Below are 22211 nucleotides of genomic sequence, written 5' to 3'. Positions count from 1 at the left end.
CATTATCCTTAATGGAAGAACTATTTGGTAGCATTTAATAGTTAATGTTTACCTTCATCTTGGAGCCATTCATGTAAAAAATGAAAGATTTCACATTTAGATGGCCCAAACAAAGTCCTGAGAGCTTGCATCAGAAATCAAATGGCAATTCAGTGTAAGTGAACCCTAAACTTTGATGAGAACTTTGGCAAAATTTCATCAGTTCTATGAAAATACTTCTGCATTGCTGAGTAAATGATATGAGGAAGTAAAATGGGAAGAGGACTAAGTAAATAGCTCCAAAAAGGGAAAACTTTTTTAAATAGAAAAAAAAAAAAAGTCCCTGTCTTTAATTTTTTTCCCCATTACAACCACCCGCTTTCCTTGGCCTAGCTGGAATGCACAGTAACATTGTGTATAGGAATGCAAGAGATTTCTGTGCATTAATTTTGTATCCTGCTACTTTACCCAATTCATTGATTAGCTCTAGTAGTTTTCTGGTAGCATCTTTAGGATTCTCTATGTATAGTATCATGTCATCCGCAAACAGTGACAGCTTTACTTCTTCTTTTCCGATTTGGATTCCTTTTATTTCCTTTTCTTCTCTGATTGTTGTGGCTAAAACTTGCAAAACTATGTTGAATAAGAGTGGTGAGAGTGGGCAACCTTGTCTTGTTCCTGATCTTAGTAGAAATGGTTTCAGTGTTTCACCACTGCGACTGATGCTAGCTGTGGGTTTGTCATATATGGCCGTTACTATGTTGAGGTAAGTTCCCTCTATGCCTACTTTCTGGAGGGCTTTTATCATAAATGGGTGTTGAGTTTTGTTGAAAGCTTTTTCTGCATCTATTGAGATGATCATATGGTATCCTTCAATTTGTTAATGTGGTGTATCCCATTGATTGATTTGCATATATTGAAGAATCCATGCATTCCTGGGAGCCATTTCTTGGGGTCCATATTTGATAAATTTCTTCTCAATTTCTGGCACATTTCAGATTCTTCTGATTTCATTGACCATAGGTATTACCTTATCATACTCTGTCTAGTTTATATGTAGATTATGTCAATGCCAGATATCCTTATGAGAATAATAATTCTGTCAAATTTTTTTTTCAAACAACTATAAAATCTGCTTTAAGAAGTAACGTTTACCCTGAAGGAATAATCCAAATATTTAAATTGTTCTAAATAACTAAGTAATTGCTATATTGCTTGTGTAACTTAATGAGCCCCCATCAAAGAACATAGAATAGTGCCTCGACATTCACAAATGTGGAAGAGGTTTTTCTATTACTCATCTCTAGAGACAAAGACTCTTCTTAGTTTAATTCTAGAAATGGCTCAATCTATACATACTCAGTAAAATTTGATCCATAGTTCAACCAAATTCATGGTAAAATAGAGTTTTTAATTGTAAGATTTTTATATTCTTCCTAAAGGGTACAACATTCAGGTATGAAAACACATAAGAGAAGTTGTCTCTGGGTGTGTCTTAAACTCCTTTTAAGAACAGTATATTTTACTTGAGTGAAATGGAAAAGAGGCTGAGAGATAAAACGTTCTAAACGTGAATTAGTATCTCTGTTTTGGTGTGTCATCACTTCTTTAGTTTTCTCTACCATAGTTATATATGCTAACTTGTTGTCTCAGAATGTGATATTCAGAACATTTATTTAGTATTTTCATCACATGCAGTCCTTTCTTGCTGAGTCTGAACTCTCTCTGTAATGCCTCATATTTCGTAAGAAGACCTAAGATCATCATAACCTAAAATGGAGTATCAGAGTTTGGATGGAGATTTTTTCTATGTCAGGCTGATTTATAGCACAAAGGTAGAGAAATGAAGGGAACAATCTTTTTAATCATCTTGCCATATTTAGAGAGCATTATTAATGTAAAAGATGGGGAAAAATGGGCTGCAATTTTTCTTCTAGGCAGAGAGCAGTACTCATTATACATCATCTTAGGTGTAGAAGAGAGGGAGAAGTAACACTCCGCACCCTCTTGGAGTCGACTCACCCCAGATGCAGAGAGGTGCTCAGCCTTCGGCTCCCCCACCTGAGGAGAGGGCTGTTGCTCTGTAGCGTTCCCTTTATAACTTTAGATACAAGAGTCTATGTGAGTTCTCTGTCCACACTCCACATCCTCAAAGAATCATCTTCACCCTTCGTAAAAGGGTTGTCTTTCCCCCCCATTTGCACTCCGTGACGTTACACTCTGATTCCATGGTTTGTGATAGCCACCTAAATCCAATACCTTTTTCACAAAAGAGCCTTTAATATGTTTCTAAGGGAAGTGAACTTGGAGTCTGGTGATGCAGATGCAAGTGCAGGAGCCACAACTTAACCAGTGATACCACTTTAGACTTAACCTCTCTGTGCCATATTTTCTCTAATTGTAAATTTCTAATAATAGTACTTGCCCTAATTTTCCATAGTGTTGTTTTGACCATGAAATGAGGCAAGAATGTAAAAATATTTTGTAAGGTTCTGTAGAAGTATATATGTTTTTGTTCTTATCTTCCTATTTTAAAAGTGTTAAAAACATTGTTTAGATTCTCCTACACTTCAAACTCCTTTCGGGCAAATTAGTTATCAGAGAGGCAAAAAGTAAATAGAAATGAAGTCAGCAGCTGTAGGTCATCACAGTACACATGGACTACCCTTTACCTGCTTGGTTCCTCTGAACCTCACTACTTGGAGTGTGGTCTGTGGATCAGAAGCATTGGCATAATGTGGGAGCTTATAGAAATGCCAACCCTTAGGTCCCACCCTAGATTTACAGATTCATAATCTGCATTTTAACAAGAACTCTAGGTGCTTTGTGTACACATTTAAATTCGAGAAGCACAATATGGCATAACATGTGGCACCAGTAGCCTGCAAGGTGATTCTGTAGAAATGCAAATCGGAACCACAGTGAGGTATCACCTCACCCCGGTCAGAATGGCCATCATCAAAAAGTCTACAAACAATAAATGCTGGAGAGGGTGTGGAGAAAAGGGAATCCTCCTACACTGTTGGTGGGAATGTAAATTGATGCAGCCACTATGGAGAACAGTATGGAGGTTCCTCAAAAAACTAAAAATAGAGCTATCATATGATCCAGCAATCCTACTCCTGGGCATAGGTCCGGAGGAAACTCTAACTCAGAAAGAATCATGCACCCAGTGTTCATAGCAGCACTATTCACAATAGCCAAGACATGGAAGCAATCTAAATGTCCATTGACAGATGAATGGATAAAGAAGATGTGAGATATATATATATATATATATATATATATATATATACACACACACACACACACACACACATACACACACACACACATATACACACACGTGTGTGTGTATATACACAATGGAATATTACTCAGCCATATAAAGAAAGAAAGAATGCCATTTGCACCAATGTGGATGGGCCTAGAGATTATCATACTAAGTGAAGTAAATCAGACAGAGAAAGGCAAATATCATATGATATCACTTATATGTAGAATCTTAAAAAAATGATACAAATGAACTTATTTACAAAACAGAAATAGACTCACAGACATAGAAAACATACCAAAGGGGAAAGGTGGGGGAGGGATAAACTTGGAATTTGGGATTAACAGATACAGACTACTATATATAAAATAGACAAACAACAAGGATCTACTGTATAGCACAGGGAACTATATTCAATATCTTGTAATAACCTATAATGGGAAAGAATCTCAAAAAGAATATATATATATCTATAACTGAATCACTTTGCTGTGTACCTGAAACATAAATCAACTATACTTCAATAAAAAATAAAAATTAAAGATGATTCTTTACAGTAATGCAGTAAGCATGTTTTATTTTAATCATTAGGTTTGAAGAATATTAGAAGAAAATATTGCTAGCTCATGAAATCTGTTATTTCATAGATTTTCCCTAAGGTGAGGCTAACAAATAGCTGACAGATAGCTTTTAAAAGACGAGTTAATTTAAGAAATTATAAGTAATAGGGTTAAGTGATACTTGAACATGGCAAAAATTAAGAAGGTGGCTCTTGAGTGATTGGCCTTTGGGTAACCTTAGCCTAGAAGCTTGGTGAGATCCAGAGCAGGGTCATAGTAGCTGTGTGGGACCTCTGAGGTGCCTCCAGCCCTGGCCAAGGGTGCACGTAGGAGGTATAGTTCTCGTGTGTTCTGGGCACCCTGTTCAGACTAAGGGTGTTCAGAATCCTCTTCCACTAACCAGATGAGAATACGGACTGAGTACAAGGTCTGGGACCCTTTCTTTATCTCTTTCACTCAGCGGTGTTTTGGGAAGAGCTCAAGCACCAAAATACCCTTTACTTATCTACTGCTTAGAGGAACTTAGATGGAAGATTCTTCGATTTCTTTCACTGTGCCAGCCATTGTCAAATCTGTGAACAGTTTATGCAAGAAAGTTTTCATTCCCCATGACTCAAGTTTCTCTTGGGATCAATTATGGAGTTGAGTTCAATTTCTTATGAGGTCAGCTTTTTAAGATTTTCCTATATTTTTTCTTCTCTTTCATTCCTTCAGTAACTTTCAAAATTATAAAAGTAATACAACTGAATTCTTCAGCATTTAGAATGTAGAGGGGGGAAACGCTTCATGAATTACAATGCTGTGCTTGTGCAAGTGCCCTGTGAATTCTCTCTGAACCATTCTAGTGCTGCTAAAATAAACACCTGTGTGGTTCTTCAGTTCATATTCCCATTTTTTTCCTCAGGTCATTTCTACTCCATCTTGACATTACACTCTCTTTCTATGGTCTTTGATTAATACCCGAATCCATCACCTTAGCCAGATTACGGAGTTTACTTGAGAACGATTTCCTTGCAAATGACACTCTCTAGCCTGTTGATCAGTGTTTTTGCTCCCCGTGAAAAACCTTCCCAGGAAGAGGAGCCTAATATTGCATTTATATCTTCTGGGGAAAAAATGTGAAACATTAAAACGTATTAATAGGAAAAAACTTTTTCAGAGATTTATAAATTGAAGAAGGGTGGTAACTTGCACTATTGTAAACAAAGATATCTATGAAAGTTCTTGAATTGTCTGCATACAAAGCTGAGATAGTTAAACTTGATTTTTAAAATATTAATCAGACTCCTTATTGTCATCCTGTGGACAGTTTCCACATTTTGGCTATTTTTTTTGTTGTAGTGGAGATACATTCTAAAATAATAGTGGAGATACATTCTAAAATAATACATTCTAAAATAATCCTTCCTGCAGTTGCTGAGCTTACCTATTACCTACTTCCTAAATTCTTCCATTTAAAGTAATACACATGAAACAAAATTAGGAGACAAGTAGCAGACTAGGGTAAAACTTCGCATATACACATGACAAAGGCCTAATTTTCTTAATATACACAGAGTTCTGTAAATGATTAAAAAAGAATAACCTAGTAGAAAAATGAGAAAGGATATAAACCTGAAGAAAAAATTTTAAATGACCATTAAACATGAAAAAATATTCAATCCATATATCATCAAAACAGGTTGTCATTTTCTTACCTATCAGGTTGACCAAAATTAAAATGTTTGAAAAACCCCAGTGTTAAAGGGTAGGGAAAAAAACATGTTGTTTTGGAATTATGAATTGTGTAATTTTTCTGAAGAGTGATTTGGCAATATTGATCAAAATGTGAAATGCATGTACACTCTGACCATGAAATTTCACAGATACACAGAGATATAAAATGATAGTGTTACAGCATTACTTATAATAGCTTGAACTGAAAGCAACCTCTGTCGTCCTTCAGGACAGTTTACAGTGGTACCATTATTTACTGAGCCAGTGGAATAACATTCAGCAGCTTAAAAAATGTGTTAGATTTATATGAAAAAAGTGGGAAAAACCAAAGTATAGAAGACTGTGAATAATATGACCCCATTTGTATTTTTTTTTAAAAAAAGAGAGGGGATAAAAGGATGCTAATGTATGTGGGAAGAAAAAGTTCTTTGAAAAGATGTACCAGCAACAGATAGCTGTTAATTCTAGGAAGAATTAGCATCTCCTCCTGTCCCCACTTTCAGTCCCATCCCTAATAGTAATGCTCTTCCTGAGTATTAACTAAGGGTCTTCACTTTCCCTAGTGAATGGCTTTTGAGAGAGAAAACAAGTATCAGTGAAGCAGCCAAAGGGTTGGCAACTGAGGGAAAAACAAAGACCCAATATCAGAAATGAAAAGCTTTATGCTAAGAAAAACAAGCCATTCTTTGGCTTGTTTAAGTGGCTCAATTAGCCACTTAAAATAATTCAGATAAACATAATGGTATTTTCCTAAAGAAGAATTTGGTTTGGATTTCCTGGGTATTTATTCCAATTTCCCATTGCTCCTATAGGGAAAACAAGGTTATTAAATTGTCCTCATTTCCATGGCTGGTTTGAGGGGGAAGGCTTTGGGTTATTGATGTAATCTTCTTTGAAGTGAACTTTTGCCTTCTTGAAATAGACCTAGATGTGCCTGGGTTCCCCCAGTGCCTGGAAGTGCATTTGGACACCAGGATTGAGTTATGAAATAGATCCTACTTTTACACCTCACCTTTTCCAGTTACCTAGCATTTTAAATTTATCCAATAGCATTTTACTTCATTTCTTTTTTTTAGTACTTTCAGAAAACTATTTAAAATTTTGAGGTACCTCAGTTTTTAACTCAACTGTTCTATATATAAATATCATTTTAATATTTAATACAATATTTAATATTTTCCAGTTCTCTGGCCCGCCTGCCCCCGTCCCTGCCCCACCCTTCACCCCCAGGACTGCATCTAGTGCCATAAACTTGTCTTTTGTTTTGCCTTTGAGGGCCTCTTACCAGTACTCTGTTTGGGTGTCTGGGCACCATATCTGGAGAAACCCTTTGCCAAGTGACAGCTCTTCTACCAGCTTTCATACACAGTTGAGTAGGAACCATGGAAAAAAAGTTTTCTCAACTTTATTTCTGCTTTTTGCTGCCACCCAAGTTCTCCCTCTGCAGTTTTTCTTCTAGTCTGAACTCTGTGGTAGTGACGGTGCTCGTTTCTTTCAGATGGAGACTATTTTACCTTTACAAGACACGAACCTGTTGGAGTGTGTGGACAGATCATCCCAGTGAGTGTATCTCCTCACGCCTCGTATTTATTTTCATTTGAACCAGTTCTCTTAAAGATACATAAAACATGGACCTCAGCAATGTGTGTTTTCCATTACTGGGGGAAAAAAAAACTGAGTTCATGTTGTTGACATATCTTTAACAGCCTCCCTGCAAATGCTTATTTGAACAGGTTAATAGGGTTTCAGCTTTGTTACCAGGAGTTGAGTTCTCAAGTCATGGAATTCTCATGATTAAAATAAGCAAAGCAAAGTCTAGTGTATTAATAACCTGCCCTTGGTTATGGATGTCCATTCTGCTTATGGAAAATTAATACTTTGTTATATTTGCTTGTTTATTTTTTAGAACTGTGACTCACCATTTTTCCAGGCATATTGTTTTATATGATCTTTTAATCCCATTCTTTCCCACTGTTTCTTTTCATAAGAATCTAGATAGAAGACTCTACAGAAGACACAGCAGTACAATTAACGTCACAGTCATAATTGAAACCATGCCGGGCTGTTGTGTATCTTGTACAGGGAAATATATGTAGTGCTTAGTGTTTGGATTGGAACATTAAACATTTTTTTTTCTCTCTGTCTCATACACAGCCTTGGCACTATACAAAACATCATCGAATCTGCCAACAGAAGATTCTAGCTAATCGTTCTGGCAAGGGTTTCAGGGAAGGCTCAATTTAAATTCTTACAGTATAGAGAAGAAGTTTTCTCTTCTCAAAATATAGGAGAACAATTCAAGATAATCTTTTGCTTTGGAAACCACAGATTTTTGAGGAGTATTAATATATTATTTTAGTGGTCCATAAGCTCTAGGTTACTGTGAGATTTATTAGAGAATGAAAAGGGAAGATGAGAGATTTGGTTTAACTTCTTCTGCTCCTAAACCACCCAGGGAAATCCTACTCAGCTCAGAGCAGGGTTGAGGTCTGTCACCTTAATTGCAGGAACTCAAACCTGCTTTTCCTGCCCTTCCCCAGACTCTTGGAGCTGCAGCTTTCACTGACAGGACAAGAGCCGCTTGTCAGCCAGCTCGGCTCAATTACTGCACTCCAAGATTTATATACTGTAGATGGAATTAAAACATCACTGTGTACTCCCAAGTTTATAAACAACTAAGGGGAAAAGAAATTGGGTGTTTGGTGAAGGCAAGACACTTGTATATTTTTGCAAGCTTGCCAGGGCCAGTGAGAATCTTTCAAGGATGGCAGCTGAGATGCTTCAGGCAGAAACACATTGTGGTCAGGGGCTGAAGCCAGGGGACCAGGATTTTTGTTTTCTTTCTTAATGAAATTATCAACGACACCTGATAGTACTGAGGCTCATGCCTGCACTTATAACAATACAAGCTTAATATCCTTTTAAAATCAGTTTAAACCATTTTAGGCTGCAGACTCAGATACTCACAATATATTTTTTAGTCTCCATTAGCTTTTTTTTGCAGTGCCAAAGAGACAAACTAAAACTTTTGCATACTCATCAGCAGATGCACTTTATTTTTTGTAATCATTTGTTTTGTGACAATACATGTAGGTAAAGAAAAAGGTGCTGCCTGGAAATATACACTGACTTCTAGTTCTTCCACACTGAAGAGCTTTCATACCAGCCTGAAATCCTGGTGTAAAAATCACAAATGCAAGAAAAAGTTTTCATCCGCAAGAACTTACTGGAACCAAAGGCTAATTTTAAAAACATATAAAGTAACACCAATGAAAAACCAAAACAAAACAAAGAAAAAACAAAGACTCCCTTTTTACCATGAGATTTCTTTTTGTGGGTAGCTGGAAATAGTAATTTGCTGACCAGAGAGAACAGGAGAGATTTTCACGGTTAATCCTATTCTGTTCTTGATGAAGTAATTAAAAAATCCAAACATCTATACTCTGGTGGGACAAGATTTATGTTGAGGACTAGTCTGAGACATCTGAGAAGTCACAGCTTGAAAACAAAGTAATGGAGGAATATTGTGCATCTATCAACCTGGAGTTTTTGCCTTTCAGTGGAACTTCCCCCTGCTGATGTTTGCCTGGAAAATTGCTCCAGCTCTGTGCTGTGGCAATACAGTAGTTATTAAACCAGCAGAACAAACACCACTCAGCGCGCTCTACATGGGAGCCCTCATCAAGGAGGTAAGAGAAACTGACTTCAGGAGCGGCTCCCACTCTCCTTACAGTTGGGGCCTACTGGAGCATATCCGATTTAACGTGCTTCATCAGCTTTCACAAGCCACGTTTCCTCCAATTCTGTTTTGTTAGGCTGGCTTTCCACCGGGAGTCATCAATATTTTGCCAGGATACGGGCCAACGGCCGGGGCAGCAATAGCTTCTCACGTTGGCATAGACAAGATTGCGTTCACAGGGTCTACTGAGGTAGGTGCCTGAGAAACCATAGCTTGAAGAACAGTTCTGCAAATGAGTAGAGGGTTTAAGAGAAAATTGAAAATGTTACCCATAGGCTGAACACCTAAAGAGCAGTGAATGCCCAAGGTCTCAAGGAGCAGCATTGGTATCATAGCCAGAAGACTGATGAATGTCAAAGTAAAGGTGTACATTGACTATTTGATGCCGCAGATCTCTGAGGTCTTTTGGTATGCCATTTGTGGGACTGAGACCAGTCCCAGAAAAACAAACAAAACCCTATTATATTTTGAAATAAAAGGAACACATATCAGAGGCAAAAACAAACTAACAAACTGTCCCACAAAAGTGTCCCAGAAGCTGGGATTCTGAACACTTTCTTAAATCAAGATCATAAGATAAGAACTGGAGATCTAGGGACTTCCCTGGCGGTCCAGTGGTTAAGACTTCACCTTCCAATGCAGGGGGGTGCGGGTTTGATCCCTGGTTGGGGAGCTGAGATCCCACATGCCTCGCGGACATAAAATGGAAGCAGAATTGTAACAAATTCAATAAAGACTTTAAAAATGGTCCACATCAAAAAAATCTTAAAAAAAAAATATAAAGAACTGGAGATCTAAATTAATCTCTGGTCTTATTATATCACCAAATCCTGTAGATGCAGTTTGCAGCTTACTATGGCCATGAGCCATAAGGGGTGATATAGAGTAGAGGTCAGCAAACTTTTTCTGTAAAAGGCCAGATGGCAAATATTGTAGACTTTGCCGGCAATATGGTCTATTTAACTGCAACTATTTAACTCTGCAACTATTTAACTCTGCCCCTGGAGCACGAAGTAGCCATAGGTAATGTATAAGCTGAACAAGGCTACAGGCCAGCACTTCAGGTCCTGTGCTGGCTTTGCTCTGGGGGCAGTCAGCTCTGCTTGCCTGCCTCTTGGCTCAAGCACTACCGAGCCACACAGCTTTCACGAGTTATCAGCCCTTCTGGTCACATGGGGCCGGAAGACACTCTACAGTGGGTGGTGCCGATTCAGCTCCTTGTCTGGGCAGGGCAAACTGGGCTCTAGGGCTAGCAAAAGTCCTTATTTGAGTAGCTGAATCAGGCAGATCTGCCACCCTCTGTGTTCCCTGATCAGAGTGTGCCCCCAGTTTGGTTCTGCAGATGAGCGAAGCCACTGGTTGGGATTACTGCTTGGTCACCGCAGGTAGGAATTCAGCCTGCCAAGATTTGTGTGCTGCAAGCCCCTACCCGCTTCACTGTCACAGTCACGTTCCCAGTGCTTGAGCTCCGCAGAGTCCCCTGCGATCCCTGTGGTACGAGATCAGAGTAGTGGCTCCCACAAATTAACTCACAATTCTGGCTTCTCTTTTCCCACTGGAGGAACCAGAGGGTCAAGAGAGATCTCTTCACATGGTGCTGCAATGGCCTGGGGGAGGGGCAATGCGGTCACAGTGTAGGCCGCTTTTCATAACCCTCCTAATGGAGTCTGTCTGGGTCTCTATGGTGCAGGGGAGTGCTTCAGGCTTAACCTTGTGTTCTAGGATTCTCTCAGTGATGTCTTGTTTTTTTTAATAGTTGTTAGTTATGCTTCTCGTGAAGGGAAGCAAAGTCTGGAACAACCTATGTTGCCATCTCTGTAACATCAGTCCTCAGTATTTTCACTAGTACCAGGTTGCATTAATTATTAGGTTTTAAAAGATGTGTTGTAATATGGTAGGCAAGATGCCCTCTTATTTGATTTTTCAGAACCTTTTGGCTATTCTTTCCCATTCTTTCAGATAAAATATCAAATTAGTTTTCCAAGTATCTTACCTTCCTCTACAAAACTCTCATTGGAATTTTGATTGGTGTCATATTACCTGTCTATATTAAATTGAGGGATAAGTGCTCTCTCTAGAAGATTGACTTCTCATCTAGGAACATAATATAAATCTCTTCATTTATTTGTCCTATAATGTTCATCACTGATATCATCATTTACGTGTCAGGCTTTTCTTGATAAATTAATTTCTGGGGATTTAACTTTTTGTTCCAAGGATATTTCAGTTTAAAAACTGAGCACTTTTTTTTTTTAAGTCACAGTACCATGTATTGGAAAGTTATATTGAAATGATGACTTAATCTTTCAGGCCAGACAAGAAGTGACATAGTGAATCAATAAGAACATAAGTGCTTGTTGCCAAGTTGCCTGGGTTTAAATCTCTGTTTTACCATTTAAAAAGTTTTTTAAACTTTTAAAAAGACTTTATTGAAGTATAATTTACACACAGTAAAATGCACCCATTTAAGTACCAAGTGTACACAGTCATGTAACCATCACTCAAATTAAGATATAGAATATTTCCATACCCTAAAAAGATTTGTCATACCTTTGGCCCCAGGTAACCACTGACCCTTTTTATTAATTTTTCTTATTCTATTAGTTCACATAAATGGACTGATACAATATGTACTCTCCTGTGCCTGATTTTTTTTTTTTTGGTGAGGGGGTTGTTGTTCAGTATTTAACGAATTTTTTTTTTTAACGAATTTTTGATATGATTGGGTTTGAATCTCCCATTTTGATTTTATTTTCTACTTGTCCCATTTGCTTTTTGTTCTTTTTCTCCTCTTTTTCTGCCTTATTTTGGATGAATTTAGTACTCCATTTTATCTTTTATTTTGGATTATTAGCTAAGCCTCTTTTTTATATAAATTTATTTATTTTATTTAGTTTTATTTTTGGCTGTGTTGTGTCTTTGTTGCTGTGTGCAGGCTTTTCTCTAGTTGCGGTGAGTGGGTGCCACTCTTTGCTGCAGTGCGCAGGCTTCTCATTGCAGTAGCTTCTCTTGTTGTGGAGCATGGGCTCTAGGTGTGTGGGCCTCAGTAGTTGTGGCATGCGGGCTCAGTAGTTGTGGCTCACGGGCTCCAGAGCACAGGCTGAGTAGTTGTGGTGCATAGGCTCAGTAGTTGTGGCTTGTGGGCTCTAGAGTGCAGGCTCAGTAGTTGTGGCTCACAGGCTTAGTTGCTTTGCGGCATGTGGAATCTCCCCGGACCAGGGCTCGAACCTGTCCCCTGCATTGGCAGACGGATTCCCAACCACTGCGCCACCAGGGGTGCCCCAGCTAAGCCTCTTTTTAAAGTGCTTGCTTTAGTAATTACAACATGCATCTTAATCACAGTCTATTATTTAAAAGTATTATGTTACTTCATATATAATGTAATAACAGTACAACAGAATTCTTATATTTCTCATTCCATCCTTCATGCTACTGTTGTTCTATAATTCACTACTGATGTATGTTATATAGCCCATAGTACATTGCTACACTTTTTGTTTTAAAAAGTCAACTATCTTTTCAAAAAAATTTTTAAATGAGAAAACAAAATTATTTTACATTTACTCACATACTTGCCTTTTCTGACCCTCTTCTTTTTTTGGGGGGGGGGGTTTGGTCCATGTTTCTTTCTGATATCATTTTCCTTCTATATAAAGATCTTTCTTTAGCATTTCTTATAGTGCCGGTCCGTTAGTGAAAAATTCTCTCAGCTTCTGTTTGTCTGAAAATGTCTTTATTTTGTTTTCATTTTTTATGACTTTTTCCTGAATATAAAATTCTGATTCAACAGTTTTTATTTTATTTTATTTTACTTTCAACACTTGAAAGATGTCATTCTGTTTTTTTATGACTTGCTCTGTTTCTGATAAGAAGTTAGCAGTCATTCTTATCTTTGTTTTACTGTATATAACTTTTTTTCTCTGGGGGCTTTAAAAATGTTTTCTTTTTACTCATTTTCAACAATTTGATTATGATGTGCTTCTGTGTAGTTTTCTTTGTTTTTCTTCCCATTTGAGGTTCATTGGAAATTCTTGATCTATGAGTTTATATTTTCATCAAATTTGGAAAACTTTGGCAGTTATTTTTCAAATATATATGCTTTTTTCATGTCTGTTAATTTTTTTTTTTTTTTTTGCAGTACGCGGGCCTCTCACTGTTGTGGCCTCTCCCGTTGCGGAGCACAGGCTCCGGACGCGCAGGCTCAGCGGCCATGGGTCACGGGCCTAGCCGCTCCGCGGCATATGGGAGCTTCCCAGACCGGGGTACGAACTTGCGTCCCCTGCATCGGCAGGCGGACTCTCAACCACTGTGCCACCAGGGAAGCCCCCATGTCTGTTAATTTTTGAAAGAATGCTGAACATTGTGACCATTACCTTATTGAACATGTGGATTTTGTTTTCTTTCTTTAAAGAGTGCTGGACTTTCTTCTGTAAAGTGGTTAAGTCGCTTGCAGTACAGCTTGACCCTTTTGACACTTAATTTTAAGCTTTGTTAAGTACTAGCTTATCTTTTACTAAGATACTAAACTTTATTAAGATTACTAAGTTGGGATCCTTCTGGAGTTTCTGCTGAATGTTCTCAGTGTTCAGCTAGGTCTTTCCACTCTGGCTAGTCAGAACTCAAATGTCCCCAACTCTGTATGAGCTCTGGGGATTATTCAGCATACAAATTACCTGGTCTTTGTTCTTTATCCAGTCTTGTGGAGTTTCACCATATGTATACCCAGTTTAGCCTTCAGCCAAAGACTTGGTGGGACCCCCATAAGGTTTCTTGACTGCATTGTCTCCCTCTGGTACTAAGCCCCTCACATTTTAACCACCTTATTCTCTCTAAACTCTGATCTATTTCATCAATTCAGTGAGACCACCGTGTTCTACTTTGGTCTCCCCATCCCATGTTGCAATCTAGAAAGTCTTTTGGCAGAAAGGTCTTCCCTTGTTTGTTTCTTTTATCTCTAGAATCACAGTCCCATACTGCCTGATATCTCATTTAAAGAAAGCAATTCCTTGTACCTTTCTAGTTTACCATGAGAGGGCAAGTCCAGTGACAGTTTTTGACAAATAGACTGCCAGTTATTCTTACAGCCAAAATGGGTTTATTCAGAATCAGCAAAGAATTGCAGCTTGGGGTCTCCAACCATGGCAAACCACATGCAAGTCCTTCCACAGCAAGGAGAGGACTCTTAAAGAAGGGAAAGGGAAATTCGAGGGCTATAGTAAACAGAGTCCATTGGAGAAATTGACAGTTTGAAGTATAGTGGCTTTTCATTGGCTGAGGTTGTGACAGTCTCCTCTAATTGGATGAGCTCTTGCCAGGCAAGAAGAGGAAGTCTTTCTTTTTCCTGTTAGGCTCTACTCTTGTCATAGGTGTTAGAGCTCCCCTTTCTGGTCTCCCAACTCTATCTTAATTGAGGTTTCTGTTTATTAATTTTTACACTTCCCCCGTTTGATCAAGAGCTTTCTCTGAAAGCATTGCTGATCAAGAGTCCAGTTTTCTGGTTTCAGCAGCTTTTTGTCTCTCAATGCACGGAAGGACCTTGGGTGTAGTTTCCCATGTCAGAGGGAAAGTACACAGATTGAAAACCTATTGAGGTCGCATTCTAGTAACAAGGAGGGATAGGAGGGAGAACTCTCAGGCACTTTTTGTGTAAAATCCATGTGTTATCAAGATCGTAGACATAGGAGATCTTCTGAAGTGTTATGTCATCATTAAAGGTCTGGCAGGCAAGCTTCCAACAGGACTGGTCCAGATTATCTTGAGAAAGCTATCTCATCAGGTGTTGTCTGCTTCAATTCTAGAAAATTTTTACTTTCAGGACCCCAGATGATATGCAGGTCCAGTCAGGGTTTGGTGCTTTCTTTTAGTGTATCACGTGAATCCAAAAGTCTATTCCCTGGAGTTCAGTGGCACAGGGGTTGGTTAGCAGCACCAGATAGGGGATCTTTCCAGCAAGGTTGGAGAAAGTCTTTCTGGAGGTCTTTTCCAATTAGATAAAATCTCCAGGGTGTAAGGTGTGATGCTGAACGTCTTTGTCTCCCAAGAGCACACTGTAAAAAAGATTGCTCTAACAAAACATGGTTATTTTTAATAGAAGCAATTAGGCCTTTGCAATATTGCAGTATCTCTCTTATCAGTGAGTCAAAAGGGGCAGGAGCCAAGTTCATTGGGTATTCTATGACTGTTTCAAAGTATGAGAGTTTATGAGTTCCAAAAGGGATGGATCTAAGATTTAGAAGGACCTATGGCAATGCTTTTGGCCAAGGTGTTTTTAGGGACTCTACAAATTTGCCGTTTGAGTCTTAATAATATCATTAGTGCATTTGACTAAACTAGAGGGTTAACAGTGGTACACATGGTGAAAGCGTTGTAAAACTGGCCAAATAGTGCACAGTTGTCAAAGTACTGACTAGTAAGATGAGTTCCTTGATCACTATGAAGTTCAAGAGGAGTTACCCAGGTAAGGATAATCTTTTTCAAAGGGACTTCAGCCACAGAAGAGGCAGTAGCCTGTCTGCAAGAGATGCCTTCAGCCCAGTGTGAAAACAGACAGACCAGGACTAAAACATATTTATATTCATGAGACAGAGGAAGTTGTATGAAATGCTTTTTCCAGACCTCAAATGGTTATTAGGCAGTTTGAAATGTCCGGGAGCAGTGCAAACAGGCTTCTCTGGGTTATATTTCAGACGCGTGGGATAAGTGAGGTAGGAACTTCTTGCAGCCTTCTTAATGTTTCTTCACCAATATTGATTCATGAATGCTATCATTATGTTAGTAGACCAATGGTTTAATGTATGTACAGTGGTTAGGATTGGGAATTCTAGAATCACTGCTAGGACTGAGTTGTTATTTGGTCCAAACCAGAGCTTTCTCTTTTTGTCAAACCAAGAATTGTTGAACTTCCAGTCTTGTTTTTCCTTCTCTGAGGCCAATTGTGTTCGGCTTCTCTAACCAGTTTTTCTAAGTTATAATTTGGGGAAATATCTCTTTGGACCATGCCAGAGGTTTGGCTGTTGTTGGTTCCTTTAAGGACAGCATTCCTTGTGGAAATGTCAACAAGGTGATTTCTTTTAGCTTCCAGAAAGTCAACTTTAGAATCTTAATAATAGCTAAAGCAGCAGATGAAAGTATTGCATCTAGCAATTCCTGAATATAAGGGCCATTTTAAATTTTATTTCCACTACAAGTAAGGAAGCCATACTGCTTCCACAACATTCCAAAAGTATGAGCTACTCTGAAAGCACATCTACTATCAGTGGCACTTTTGTCCTTGGCTGAAGTACAAGCCTGTGTAAGAGCACATAATTCAGCCTGTTACGCCAAAGTAGCCATAAGTAAAGATGCTGCTTCAACAACATTACAAGGAGTTGTAATAGCATGTCCAGCACAATATTTGTCATTGTCACTTTTTAAATAGAAACCATCAGTGAACCATGAGAAATCAGTGTTACCCAAAGCATTTTCCTGCAGATCATCTCAAGGAGTCGCGAGGTGATCTATCAGCGTTAAGCAGTCATGAGGGACTTCATCAGTGACAGAGGGGAGAAGAGTAGCAGGGTTACCGTCACTCTGTAAAAGAGTGATGTGAGGAGCAGTTAACAAAAAGACTTCAGAGGAGGTGAGGCAGCTGACTGAGAATTGTTGAATATGATGAGAATTCAGGTGAGCTTTTACTGCATGAGGTACAAAAATGGTTAAAGGGGATCCCATAATAGTTTTCTTGGTGGCTTTCACCAAACGGGCAGTGGCAGTAATGAATTTTTGTCCTGTTTTGGGAGAAAGAAATTCTGGCATGATACTTCCCTAAGAAGTCTTAGCTAAAAATGGATAGGGGTGGAGGAACTAAGGAGAAAAGAGTATGTATTTCTCAAAGGGTCTAAACAAAAGGGTATAGGTTCAAAGACAGGAACCTCTTGTGGTTCAGTAGAGATCCCTGATATTTGAACTGTTCAGTACTCCAAGGCAGGGGCTGCTTTATAGTAGCAGAGTTGAGCACCGGGTGTGTTGGCTTTGGTGTCAGTTAGGACTGGAGGAGATTCAGCCCCAATCTGGAGAAACATTTCCCTAAGGTGGTTAAGAGGGAGCATTGGGAAGATCCCCTGTAGTTCCTCAGAGCCACTTCCTTGAGGACTGGGAGAGCAATGGAAAAACTGGTTAGAGGCCTCAAGGTGCCGGAAGTGCTCGAATTTATAACAATCTCTTTTCCAGTGTCCCGGCTGTTTTGCAAAGATAGCAGAAACTTAGGAGCGTTTTGGTTTCATTTAGGGACCTTCATTTGCTGGAGTTGAAGATTAAGAATTTTGTTGGTCTTCCTTTTAGGTGACTGCTCTGGAGTGCGAGAGAGCTGGTTTACCAGATTACCTAAATCTGAAGTGGACATAGTTTCCCATTCCATCCTGGTCCTTTTTACCAGAAGGGAAAGGTCCCGGTTCAGCCTATTGATAAACATAAAATTAGAGGCTCCCCAGGTGGGATCAACATTTGAAGGAAGACCAGAATTTTCCTTAACAATCTGGAGTTAATTATAATAGTCATGAACAGATTCATCAGATTTGCGTGCAAGCTTGAATTTTGTCCCAGTCAACAGGCTTTGGAAAAGTCCTAGGAATTGCTTGATGAAGTTGTCTAGCAGTTGCCTGAGCCTGATCACATAACTTAGCGGGCTGGTCTCTAGCTTTAATTCTAGAGACCTTTCAGGATTTTCCCAATTAGCAGCTTTCATTCCAATGCTGGGCCTAGCCTTCACCAGCAAGCATATGAACTAGCAGAGATGAATCAGAGAAACCAGGTTGATAAGTTTTGTTTTGTGTATCCCTTAACTACTTATTGTGGATATAGATGATTTTACTACTTTTGTCTTTTAATTTTCCTACTAGCTTTATAAGTGGTTGATCTGCTCTCTTTATCATATATTTGCCTTTACCAATGAGGTTTTTCCCTCTCATACTTTTCATATTTCCAATTGTGGCCTTTTCTTTTCTGCTTAGAGAAGTCCCTTTAACATTTCTTATAAAGCCTGTTTTGTGCCACTGAACACTTTTAGCTTTTACTTGTCGGTAAGACTCTTGATCTCCCCTTCAACTATGAATGATAGTCTTGCTGGGTATTCTTGGTTTTTTCCTTTCATCATTTTAAACATATCATGCCACTCCCTTCTGGCCTGCAGAGTTTGTGCTGAAAAGTCAGCTCATAGCCTTACGGGAATTCCCTTGTATATAACTAGTTGTTTTTCCTTTGCTGTTTTTAATATTCTCTCTTTATCTTCAATTTTTGTCATTTTAATTACAATGTGCCTTGGTATGTTCCTCTTTGCATTAACCCTGTATGGGACTCTCTGTGCTTCCTTTCCCAGGTTAGGGGAGTTTTCAGCTATTATGTCTTCAAATATGTTCTCTGCCCCTTTCTCTCTTTATTTTTCTGGGACCACCGGCACATTTGATGTTGTCCCAGAGGGCTCTTAAACTGTCCTTATTTTTAAAAAGTCTTTTTTCTTTTTTTGCTTGGGTGATATCCCCTCCTCTGTCTTCTAGTTCACTGATCTGTTCCTCTGTATCATACAATCTACTGTTGATGCCTTCCAGTGTATTTTTTATTTCAGTTATTGTATTCTTCAGCTCTGTTTGGTTCTTCTTTATATTTTCTAACTCTTTGTCAAAATTCTCATTGTGTTCATCTATTCTTCTTCTAAGTTCTTTGAGCATCTTTATGATTATTACCTTGAACTCTTTATTGGGTAGATTGCTTACCTCCAGTTCACTTAGTTCTTCTGGTGTTTTATCTTGTTCTTTCATTTGGAACATATTCCTTTGTCACCTCATTTTGCCTAATTTTCTATTTTTATTTCTATGTATTTGGTATGTTGGTTATGTTTCCTGATCTTGGCAAAGTGGCCTTATGTAGGAGACATCCTATGGGACCCAGCAGCACATTCCCCTTTGTTCAGCAGAGCTACCTGCCCTAGGGGGCCCTCTGTGTGGGTTTTGTGGGCCCTTCTGTTGTGGCGAGCTGACTACTGCTAGCCTACTTGTAGGCATGGCTGCCCCCTGGCCTGGTTGGTTGATAGGCTCTGCCTAATGTGGAGGCTGCTGGCTGCTGGTGGGCAGGGTGAGGTCCTGGCATAACTGGCTACGCAGGGCCTGGGATTTGTGGTCCTGGTGCTGGCCCATTGGTGGGCAGGACTGGGTCACAGGGCACCTTGCTGCAGAGCTTCAGAGGTTCTGGGGCTAGTGCTGGGCCACTGGTGGGCAGAGCTGGGTCCCAGGGGAGGGGGTGGCAGGTTGCAGGGGCAGGAGTCTCGGAGCTAGTGTCAGCCTGCTGGTGAGTGGTCTGGGTCTTGACCAGTGCTGGGTGTGGCTGGGCCCAAGGGATCCCAGAGCTGGTACCCACCCACTGGTGCATGAGGCTGGGTCCTGGGGCTAGTGCCAGCCCACTGATGGATTGGGCCAGTCCCGACAGCTGGCTGCAAGGTCCTGGGGGCCTGGGGCTAGTGCTGGCCCACTGGTGGGTATCGCAGGGCCCTGGGCCCTCTGGTGGCTGGGGCCAGTTCCAGGGCATCTTGGGGCTCAGGGTGTCCTATGGCAACAGCCCTGCTAGTAGGTGGGACTGTGTCCCTGCACCACTATGTGCTAGGACTGGGGTGTCCCAGGACTGGTGGTTACTGGTTGGTGGGCAGGGCCAGGTCTTGGTGCTAATAAGCTAGAGGGTGAATTCCAAAATGGCAGTTGCCAATAGCAGTGCCCCCGTGGTAGAATGAGCTCCCCAAAATGGTTGTTGCCAGCGTTGGTGTCCCCAGCGTGAGCCCCAGTTGCCCCCTTCCTCTCTGGTAGGCTCTCTAAGATCAGCAGGTGGGTATGACCCAGGCTCCTTTCAAATTACTGCTGCTGCCTTTGGTCTCAGAACATGTGTTGTGTGTGCCCTTTAAGAGTGGAGTTTCTATTTCCCACAGCTCTTTGGGTCTCCTGAAAGTAAGCTCTGTTAATGTTTGGAAGCATCAAATTACCAATTGAAATAGGTGTTCCATTCAGTTTGGGAAATTTTAGAGCTGTGTAAGTTTGAGGATTTCAAAAGTTTCCTATAATCACCATTGATATTCTAAATTGCCTTTGGTTAGGTAGGTGTCAGGTAGGTCACCGATTCTCATAGTTTATCATTGTCTCAAATTGAATATATTATACTCAATGAGGTTACAAATTTATATACTTCTGTTGATACAACTAAAGTCTTAAGAATACAACCCTAACGATGTTTGGATTTAAAAGTCATTGGTTTCTTCAGTGTAGAATATTTTTAAAGTATTTTAATCCCATAAATGACTAATTTCTAATCTTTTAAAAAATTAATTTTATTTATTATACAAATGATAACATTTCTATGCAAGATTTGCCTATAAAACACTAATTTCTAATCTTTTGGGGTGAGATAATTTGCTTATCAGTTTAGTGGTGATTTTTTAGCATTAATTTGAAGATTACAGTTTCTGGTCAAACATACCGATTTTGGGGTGGTGGTGGTTTGCATTCTCTTTGGAGTCTATCCTTTAGTCATTCTTCTCACTACCCCTTGTAGCATCTGATGTGTAGTCAGCATGAATTATAAGTATTTGTTAGGTACACGAAGGAGGAAAGACTGAATTTGAGAAATAAAAGCTTAATCTCAGAGCTAGAAGGTGATATATCAGTGGAACACTTTCTTCAAAATGTTACTAATAGCTTAGGGTTTAATGTTTTTTACTTTGTAGCTATATAATTATGGACCACTTAATTCTGTACAAAATTTGCTTAATAGTAAGCACACATTTCTCAGGGTTGTGAGAATTAAATGCACAATGAGTTTTATAAGTTGTAAGCAACAAGCAAATGTTAGTTTGTAATATGTCATTAGCATTCTAAAAAATGAGAGAGCTCTGTGAGTTGGATGATCTGTCAAGGCTTCAAGAGAAAGAGGGATTTGATACAGGTTTTGTAAGATATGGGTAAGTAGAGTGAATGGAGAAGAAGTAGAATTAGTCAACAATTAGAGGCTGGAGTGTACAGAAAGTCTTAGTGGAGTAGAATAGGGATAGGGAAAGGGTTGGAGAGAAAGGTTGGGAGGCAGATGAACTAGAAAGTAATATTCTGCAAATCAAGCCATTGAAAATAATTCTCAGTTTAAAAATTGAGGCCAGATAGTAGAAGACCTTTCAGACAAAGACATCCCATGGAAACTATACACCAGTATCCTTTATGAATATAGGTGCAAGAATCCTCAACAAAATACTAGCAAACAGAAATCAGCAACTTAAAGGATTATATACCATGACCAAGTGGGATTTATCCCAGGAATGGAAGGTTAGTTTAATACCCAAAAAATCAGTCAATGTAATATTCCATATGGATAGAATAAAGGACAAAACCACACCATCATCTCCATAGACATGGAAAAAAGCATTTGACAAAATCAAACACCACACAGAAACATACAGAAATAATATTCCTAATTCCCAAAAAGTGGAAACAATCAAGATAGCCATCAAATGATGAGTTGATAAGCAAAATGTGGGTGTATCCATATCCATACAGTGGAATATTATTCAGTCACAGAAAAGAAGGAAGTACCAATAGAGGCCGACATGGGTGAACCTTAAAAACATGCTGAATGAAAGAAGCCAGTCACAAAAGGCCACATGTCGTGCGATCCTATTTCTATGAAGTCTCAAGGATAGGCAGATCTATAGACAGAAAGTAGATTAGTAGTTTCCAGGGGCAGGAAAAAGGGGAGAATGGGGAATGACTACTAATAGATATGAAATGTTCTGGAATTAGATACTAGTAATCATTGAGATGATTGCACAATTGTCTGAATATACTAAAATTGAATTTTAAAGTTCAAAAGGTAGATTTTATGGTATATGAATTATATCTCAATAAAGCTGTTAAAAATGGATGTTTTTAAAGAAGAATATAAG

At 39.2% G+C, this 22211-nt stretch overlaps 1 protein-coding gene across 2 annotated transcripts in view; it reads left to right on the top strand.

Moving 5' to 3' along the window:
* ALDH1A2 (aldehyde dehydrogenase 1 family member A2) overlaps nucleotides 1–22211 on the top strand; it is a 96878-nt gene that overhangs the window by 47964 nt on the left and 26703 nt on the right. For both annotated transcript variants that reach the window (XM_060150838.1, XM_060150847.1), the window contains exons 5-7: nucleotides 7028–7089; nucleotides 9090–9218; nucleotides 9345–9458. In XM_060150838.1, the coding sequence (XP_060006821.1) occupies nucleotides 7028–7089; nucleotides 9090–9218; nucleotides 9345–9458 (305 nt within the window). The remainder of the gene's footprint in view (nucleotides 1–7027; nucleotides 7090–9089; nucleotides 9219–9344; nucleotides 9459–22211) is intronic.

The sequence above is a fragment of the Lagenorhynchus albirostris genome, chromosome 1 (assembly GCF_949774975.1).
Source record: "Lagenorhynchus albirostris chromosome 1, mLagAlb1.1, whole genome shotgun sequence".
In the NCBI taxonomy this organism is placed as follows: domain Eukaryota; kingdom Metazoa; phylum Chordata; class Mammalia; order Artiodactyla; family Delphinidae; genus Lagenorhynchus; species Lagenorhynchus albirostris.
This window is presented reverse-complemented; position numbering and strand designations above follow the sequence as displayed.